This window comes from Lygodium microphyllum, chromosome 9 (assembly GCF_053477565.2).
Source record: "Lygodium microphyllum isolate KBCC chromosome 9, Lygodium_microphyllum_v1.1.10, whole genome shotgun sequence".
Classification (NCBI taxonomy): Eukaryota; Viridiplantae; Streptophyta; class Polypodiopsida; order Schizaeales; family Lygodiaceae; genus Lygodium; species Lygodium microphyllum.
Window position 1 is genome coordinate 119,276,303 of NC_141143.1, and position 9,543 is coordinate 119,285,845.

The 9,543-nt window shown below is 39.6% G+C and overlaps 1 protein-coding gene across 1 annotated transcript; it reads right to left on the reverse strand.

Moving 5' to 3' along the window:
* Positions 1–1,445: 1,445 nt before the first annotated feature.
* On the reverse strand, positions 1,446–1,928 carry LOC148031494 (pathogenesis-related protein 1-like). The gene has a single exon (XM_087685582.1). It carries the CDS (start codon positions 1,926–1,928, stop codon positions 1,446–1,448), a length of 483 nt encoding a protein of 160 aa, XP_087541708.1.
* Positions 1,929–9,543: the final 7,615 nt, after the last annotated feature.

The following is a 9,543-nucleotide window of genomic DNA, read 5'->3' on the forward strand; positions in this document are numbered from 1 at the left end:
CTTATTTCAATGAGATGTAATTCTTTTTAATCTAGATATTATTTTGCATTATTAGTGAGTTTTTAGTAATGTGCATTTTCACTTATGGCGACCGAATATCCAAGTAGGGCCAATAAGTATTCCGTTTGAAAAGTGCATGTTTTCATTCAATTAATGACAGCTACATCACATGTAGGCTTTGGCATACAATGTTTCATTAGTATGGAGATGATTACAATCCCTTCAATGAGCATCTTGCTTTGCATTGTAGTCCTTCTAAAGGGTATTTCCTTCCTAGGGCCATAAAAAATGCATTGCCTCATATTACTTGGGGTTAATCATGTGGTATAGTAGAGAAAGGGAACACATTTTGAGCTAAAATAGGTGTATAATAAATCATAATTAGCACCATTCAATAATGAAGCACAACAAAAGACTAGCTGCCAAGGGTTATGCTTAGTTTCGTAGTAATAGCCTACAAGGAGACTTGCAACCTTCTTGCAAGAGTGATAACCGTACTAGGAGTCAACAAATATGTGGAAAGAATGCAATGTTAGGTGGAAAGAATGCTAGATGATAATTCATTTAAAACATAGAACCTTGATATTCCAAATTGTTAGGTAATATAGATAGTGATCATGTTCCTTGATAAAGTAAATGGTCACATACTCTTACTCAATCAAAGGATGTGGAGTCCATATAGTGGTGCATCCCAATTCTCCAGAAAAGGATTGTACGCGATAAGCATGAATACGTATAGCCTATGTGCTATCTTGACAATTTTTGACAGCCAGTCCTTTGCCGGGCGTCTTTTGAACGATAAAACCTGAGTCTATGCTTACTTTGGACGAACTAGTCGATGAGTCGATGAAAGAAGTACTACTACCGACTAGCTACTACGTGATGAGCGGGGTAGCCGGCAATCATCCATCCATTGGCTGCAAGGATTGATGTCAAAAGTCATCAGTTGGAGTATTGGCGGTGTGCGTTGTTCGACTCACAGAATTTGGAGGGCACGTCCGCGCGTAGCCCTCCTCAAAGATGAACCTTGCAGACCTGCGAGAACACAAGCACATGCGTGCGTGCACACCAAAACACGTAAGCTATGAGGACATATAAAAGCCATGGGTGGGGATTTATGAGCATGTTGTGCGCCACTTCAATCGACTGAGATGATAATCGGATTGGCAGAACGGCCAAGATCGATGAGCGCAACCAAAAGAGGAGGTAGGGAGAGCGCAGGGAATCCAGAGAGACTCTCGAACAAAATTAATATAAAAAGGACCCCAAGGCGAATGAATTATGCCGATATTAGCCGCTGATGAGGCCATACACAGTAGGATCAGTGAACCAGGCAAATAGTCAGTTATCGCAGTGGAAATAAAATTAAAGAAATTCTGGTAGTCGCTGCTCATGCTTGTAATTAAGACTTTAATCAGGCGGACCTACTTCTAGAAACTAGCTAGTTAGTAGGGGCGGTCGCCGATCACGTTGCCCGGGGGGTAGTACTCGCAGACGGCAAGGGTGTCGCCGCTGGCGGGGCAGGTGTAGGAGGCGCAACCCACAGATGTCGTGGTGCGCCACACGATCTGGGTGTAGTGGCCGCACATGGAGCCGCCGTCGCAAGTGTTGCTATCGTAGTGGTAGTGAGGCTGCTCCGCCAGCCACATGCTCACGGCGTCCCCCGGCGTCCAGTTCCCGCCAGCACCGCCCCAGAATAGGTTCTCGCCGTACGGCCCGCCCGAGTGCACCATCTGGCACTGCACCTGCATCGCGTAGTTGTAGGCGTAGCTGGCCAGCTTGGCGTCCCATGTCAGCGGACTCAGCCCCAGCGCAGCCCGCGCTCCGTTCTGAGGATCCAGATAAGCCGACGGCGAGCCCGTCATTGTTTGCGCTCGGACATTAATAATGTTATGGGCATCATTCAATGCTAGCAACGTAGCCGCCATCAGCACCACCTTCATCATCATCCTGATCGAGAATTGCGCTAGCAGAGCGGCCACTATAGTACTCGTCTTGGTAGCTATATGAGCAACATGTACCCGATCAACTTTCCTTACCTTGTGGTACAACCGCCAGTAATTAGCTGATTCAGAAGCTAGCACGGTTAATGATCAGGGCTGATGAGACATATTATATTATGGCCGGTGGAGGGGATACTAGCACACAAATATTGGAAGGAGAGCCAGGAGCTCCTGCTAGTGTTGCAGCAGGAGACAAGTCAATAGTCTGTACTAGTGCGCGCATCAGCAGTAGCAGTGGGCAATATAGCTGCGTGCAGAATCCTGAGCGTCGACCCAACTTAAATAGACGCTGCATACGACATGCGCCGTCTTGTAACGTAATGAATGAATGAGAGTCTAGAGAGAGGGAACTCTTTTGCTTTTCCATTTTCTGTCGTACAACAAGCAACGTCTCCGTCATGCGCCAGCTCCCGCTGATTCTAAATCAGCGTATAAGCAGCTCGTTATTATTAGTCCTCTTGGCGGGCAACCCTAACGTTCATTTCTGTTCTATTGAATAGCCCGGTTTGAAAAACATTCGCGTGGCGCTGATTGAAGCTCAAAGTTAGAACTTAGCAAGGGTCTCGCGGCACTTTTTCTTCATGCTATAACGGCTTATCAACAAGGGCGCGCAATAGCATCGCCTTTTGTGTTTTGAAAATCTTGACGGTGTGTTTGGAGGAGCTTGATTTTGGTTGCTTGCAAATGCTTATTTTTTATATTAAGTATTGTTTATTTCATACCCATTTAATATTGCATTTTAATGTGACCAATATTAAGAGAGCGTTTCTCATTAGTTAATTTGTGTCATGTTCTCATGCAAGGGTAGTACGAATCACTAACTATTATTATTTCTGTGTCACAAACAATAAACTAAAATCTAATCAAAGTGATCTCGAAGAGCTGAGGAAACAGTACTACCATGAAGAGAAAGCTCGAACCGCTTAGTTTCTTACACTTTGATAGTTTATGTTTTCAAATAAAAGCTATGAATACAATGGTACACAAATCAAAAAAATTGTTAAGGGGCAAATACTAATATATAAAATCATAGAAGTGCTTTCCACATTCAACAACCATGATAATATTTAATCATCCCAATGACTTAATCACAATAATATTTAATGATCTCAATAATGGTAAACAAGGTGCAAACATTAAAATTTTGTTTAAGACATACTAACAAGAGAAGCACATTAATAGCATGTAACAAAACAATTTGTATGTTGCTCATTTTCTACAGATCATGTCAATCAAAAAGTTAGGAATTCTCCCTACTTGTTTGTATGGGCCAAACTTATTATTAGAAATTAAAGGATTTGCCACACCCTTGGAAACAAACAATAGTACATGACATTCATACCTATTGCCTTGCTAACACACTTGATGTTGATGTTGATGTTGATGTGTATTGCCTCACATTTAGTGTTAGAGCACTATTGAGAGAGAGATAGACACACGCACACACACACACAATATTAAGTTCAATTTATCTTCCCAATCAAAATAAGCATCACCTAGACAAGCTCCATTTCTAGGCAATTACTTTGATAAAATACAAAAACACAAAACAAGAAATCATTGAATGGCATTTGTTTGTCCAAGTTTCAAAAAGATATCACGCATGTCAATAGCCTCTCACGCCTCTAGATTGCTTGTCATGGCATATGAAGAAATCATACTTCCATCTATCAAAGCAGATGACACATTCTAAACTTATATAGCATCATGTCGATCATCCTATATATGTATATCCTCCGACTTTTGAACCTTTTCATAGACTAGAAGCATGTCTTGTGTATCATGTGGATGCATCAGTTTTTCAATCTCCATTTGATCCACTACATCAAGTAATACATGAGTCTCAAAGGCTTCCTCATAAGCACTCACAAAGTTTGCATATGCAATGTTCATCTAATCTTCTTCAAGCTCTTCCGAGGCATCCTCTACATGGCACCTTAAAGCATCAATACTATCAGTATAGACATCCTCTACAAGGCAAAAGCTAGTAAGTAGGTAGCTTTCCTTTAAAATATTTATATGTACTTGAAAAGCCAAAGAAAGAAGCTATGAAACTCTAGAGTATATGCCCTATCAGATCCTATAAAAAAGTAACAGAAGCTCATATAAAATAGTTTAGGAGATTAACTATTAACTTAATTTCTCTCCTGACAATTAGCCCTCAAGGAGACTCTGACTCGAGTCAAATACACCTCAACTTAGCTAGCAAAGAATTTGACAATGCAAGACAATCAAGTGTAACACGTGGTTTTTACAGCAATGAGCTCAACATAAGGTTTTAGAACCTAATACACAACTCCTTTGAATGCACTTCACAAAAGATGGATGCATAAAAGGTGAGAACCCAAGGGGTTTCAGTGGTTTATTAAAATCTTTATCAAAAGATCCTTGAATTGACAATGTAGAAGGATCTCAACATGAAATTGATGCTCTCAAAGGCTCTTAATGTAGTTCTTTAATTAGAGAAGTGGAGTCTTAAGAAAAAGGATATTTTTAAAAGAAACTTGAAGAGCTTGAAATGAAGGTGTGGAGATTAATTAGGTTATATAATATCACCTAAGATAATTCATGTTGCAAGTCTTCATCCTTTTTATCTAGTTTCAAGGTTTATGGATGACAATGGGTAGTTTAATAGCAAAGATGAGAACAATAAAATTCGTATGGCATCATGCACTTGTAACAATTTTCAATTACTTGGATGAACTAATAAATAGGACCATGTCAATTGGGATTGCACATCATGAAAGAGATGTGTTGTTCTTAGTAGCCTCCATGATTGCTTCTTTGACTTCTAGGGCTTCACACTCCCTTTGATTTTATGAAGAGGTTGATTGTGTTAAGGTCCAGTTCTTATCATGGTTGTCCAAAGCTTTACATGCTCTCCATAATGATGCCGAAGCTGGGAAATTACTATAAATGTTGTGGAAAAAATATCATGATGCAATTGTTCTAATCGAATGTTGATTGCTACAAGCATATACTAGTAGTGGCTTTCTTCTCAGCTATTAAGGATCATGGCAAGTATATTCCAATCACTTGGGAGTGCCATCTTGTTAAGCATCTCATTGATGATGTAGTAGTAATATGAAGTTAGGCAAAAGGAGACCACTCTTGAAGATCATGATCATGATCATGTTGATGTCGCCAATGGTAAAATATCGCAACCCCACAACTATGATCCTCTTCCCTTCTTTGCATCCCCTCCTCCACATGTCTCATGCATGGCAATGTCCCCAAAGGCTTTTCCTCACTTATTTTTCTCCTTCCATGATCAAAAATCACCCATGGGTGACAAAATCAATATGCTTTTAATCCCTTGCATTTGTCCATAATAACCTCCTTTCCAACAAGGATAATTTTTTCCATGTAGCAATCTTACTAGCCCTTTCATGCTCCTTTACCATTCTTATCTTCTAGTTTTACAAAGGTCCTCCCCTCAACATGCATCCTAAAGGCAATCATGAGCTTGTTCTAACAAAACTGATGTTGTAGAGAGTAATTCATTAGGGATGAGCTCATATAAGTACAACTAAGTCCTTAGAGTCAAACCAAAGGTGTTACAAGGCTATCTTGCTCTTTAGACCACAAGAAGCATGCTTGGACGAAAAGCACATGACAAAAGGAACTTTTAATCATTTCCTACATAGGGAAAAAGAGGCAATTCCCTATCAGAGAGGGAATCCCATATCTAGTTTTCCTCTTATTTACTTTCCCTACTTACATGTATTTTAAACTAGGGAATTGAGAAGGAATTCCCTTTTCTTTCCTTCCTATATAAGAAAATTTTCCTATGTGGGGAGATAGGGAAATTTTCATATGTTTCCTTACATATGGTAATGTCCCTATATATGATAGTTTTCCTATAAAGGAAACTGCCCATGTGATTCTAATTTTTCTCTAACTTGAAAAGATTGCATTTTTCTTAGTTTGTACATTCCTACTTATGTCAATTTCTAAGAAGGAAATTATGCATCCAATTTCCAACTCGAAAATTATATAGATATTATTTTGCAGAATAAGAGGCTTTACCCCATCAAGCTGAGCATATTATAGCAAAAATGTTTTAGCTATTACTCCACCTCCAGAGGCATAATCCAAGCTACTCGAAACTTTTCTTATGTTGTATTCTGATCATGGTGTAAATAGAGGATGAATGATACCAACAAATGTAGTATTGAACACTTACAGAAGGTATACAGAACAGTTACAGTACAGTACTAGAACAGCTACAATACGATTACAGTACAGAAACAGAGCAGAGACAGAGGCTCTACAGAAGGTTTACAGAGGGTTACAGAAGGTCATCAGAACCTCATAAATCATACTCAAACCATTCCAAACTATAAAAAACTATTCAATAGGCTTCCAAAAGATCTCATCCTTCATCAATCATCAATACACGCTTCATACAGAAGAAAATCAGAACAAAACAGAAGCTATACAGAAGGTATACAGAACCAGTCAGAACCTATTAGAACATATCAGAATATTACAAAGCTTTATAACTCTACTGAATATCATCATGAACTTCCAAAACATAATCAATATCATCCAAAGCACTCTCAAATACTTCCTTTAACAATCATACATCACTCTAAATCCATAAAAAATCAATCATTCAGACCTCAAAAACAACCAAAATTAGTCAAAAATTCAGTCTTTTTCCACTCTCAACATATAATAACATACATCACATATCTAATCAAACCAAATACCACGTTAAGGGGTGTTTACATTCTCTCTATAACCAAGGATAGCATATCCATTTACTACATCAAGAAAAAATCAAAGATGTGCTATGCAAACTTGCCATACTGGACATGCTTTAATGTGTAGACATTTTAAGGATGATATTTTGAGTGGAATATACTACTCCTAGAGTAGTGGTATTGGCAAGAAAGTACCATCAGAGAGCCATGAAAATCCCTCTTCCTAGATGAGGTGCTCCAAAAATCTGGACTGAGAGACTCTTTCAACGTGTACCCCAGATTACTTACATAGAAACACCAATCAATCATATTGAAAACTACTGCTGAGTTAAAAATATGATGAAGGCAAGTCAAAACAAAAGCCCAAGGAAATGCACACAAACAAAGGAAGGGAAGGAACATCAACCAAATGCTTATTATAAACGCAATTGTACATCATGTAGAAATGAATGCCTTGGAGATGATCAAGAGAGACATACATGAGCTTGATAACCTAAAGAAGCATAATATTGTGCAACCTATTATTAATGAAAAGAAGAGTAATCACTACAAGGATATGGAGATATAGCGACAACACTTTTCGACACAAAATAGCAGCGTCGCTATTAATAGTGATGGTGCTGAGACAAAAAAAAGCGGGCCAAAACTCGAGCGCATTATTTTGTGCGCATACAGGAAAGAGAGAGTGAAAGGGAGAGTGAAAGAGAGAGAGAACATCTTGCATTTGAGAGGGAGAGGGAGAGAAAGAGAGAAAGAGGGAGAAGGAAAGCTTCTCACTGCCACCATCGCCGTTCACGAAGAAGAGGAGGAAGTATACGGAGGGCGAAGAGGAGCCACTGAATTCATCTTCGAGCCTTTACGGTGAGTGCATTGTTCCTTCTTGCTTTTTTTTTTGTGTTTTCTCTTTCTCTTTTACTTTTTTTTGTTAAAATTCATGTGTATTGAGAGAGGGAGAGGAAATGAGAGAGAAAGAGAGGGAGAGAGAGAGAGAGAAAATGAGAGGGGGAGAGGAAGAGGGAGAGAGAGGGAGTGAAAATGAGGGAAACATGAAACATAATAAGGAAAGGGAGAAAGAAAGGGAGAGGGAGAGGGAGGGAGAGGAAATGAGAGAGGGAGAGGAAGAGAGAAAAGGAAAGAAGGAATGAGAGAGAGAAGGAAAAAACATTAAACATAATAGGAAAAGGAAGAAAGAGAGGAGAGGGAGAGGGAGAGGGAGGGAGAGGAAATGAGAGAGGGAGAGGAAGAGAGAAAAAGAAATAAAAGAGGGAGAGGGAGAGGGAGAGGGAGGAAATGAGAGAGGGAGAGGGAGAGAGAAAAGGAAATAAGGAACAAGAGAGAGAGCAAAAAAACATTAAACATAATAGGGAAAGAGGGAGAGAGAGAGGGAGAGAAAGAGAGAGAGGGAGGGAGAGGAAAGAGAGTGAGAGAAGAGAGAGGGAGAGGAAAGAGAGGGAAACATTAAACATAATAGGGAAAGAGAGAGGGAGAGGAAGAGAGAAAAAACATTAAACATAATAAGGAAAGAGAGAAAGAGAGGGTGAGGGTGAGGGAGGGAGAGGAAATGAGAGAGGGAGAGGAAGAGAGAAAAGGAAAGAAGGAATGAGAGAGAGAGCAAAAAACATTAAATATAATAGGGAAAGAGAGAAAGAGAGGGAGAGGGAGAGGGAAGGAGAGGGAGAGGAAATGAGAGAGGGAGAGGAATAATAAACATTAAACATAATAGGAAAAGAGAGAAAGAGAGGGAGAGGGAGAGGGAGGGAGAGGAAGAGAGAAAAGGAAAGAAAGAACGAGAGAGAGAGGGAGAAAACATTAAACATAATAGGGGAAGAGAGAAAGAGAGGGAGAGGGAGAGCGAGGGAGAGAGAGGAGGGAGAGGTTATTGTTTTCTGGTTTGTTGTTGTTGTAGTAGTAGTAGTTTTTTTTCTTTTCTTGTTTATTGTTGTTTAGTTTTCTTGTTTTTTGTAGTAGTAGTAGTAGTTTTTATTCTTTTCTTGTTTATTGTTATTGTAGTAGTAGTAGTTGTTATTGTTTTTGTTTTTTCTTCTTTTCTTATTTATTATAGTGGTAGTGATAGTGATAGTGGTAGTGGTAGTTGTTGTTATAGTCATAGTCGTGGTCATGGTCATAGTCGTGGTCGTAGTTGTAGTCATAGTCGTAGTCATAGTCATGGTCGTAGTCGTAGTCATAGTCGTAGTCGTAGTTGTAGTCGTAGTCGTAGTCATAGTCGTGGTCGTAGTCGTAGTCATCGTAGTTGTGGTTGTAATAGTAGTAGTGGTTTTCCTATTTTTTGTTGTTGTTGTTGTTGTTATTATTGTTGCAGTAGTGATGTTTTTTTTATTTTCTTGTTTATTGTTGTTTAGTTTTCTTATTTGTTGTTGTTGTTGTAGTAGTGGTAGTAGTAGTAGTTTTTCCTTCTTTTCTTGTTTATTATAGTGGTCGTGGTGGTCGTAGTCATGGTCGTGGTCGTGGTGGTCGTGGTTGTGGTGGTGGTGGTGGTGGTGGTCGTGGTGGTGGTCGTGGTGGTGGTTGTGGTCGTGGTCATAGTCATGGTCGTAGTCGTGGTCATAGTCATAGTCATGGTTGTGGTCATGGTCGTGGTCGTGGTTGTGGTCATGGTCGTAGTCGTAGTCGTTGTAGTCGTGGTTTTAGTCATAGTCGTGGTTGTAGTCATAGTCGTGGTCGTGGTCGTGGTCGTAGTCATGGTCGTAGTTGTAGTCATAGTCGTGGTCGTAGTCGTAGTCATCGTAGTCGTGATTGTAGTAGTAGTAGTGGTTTTCATGTTTTTTGTTGTTGTTGTTGTTGTAGTAGTGATATTTTTTTTATTTTCTTGT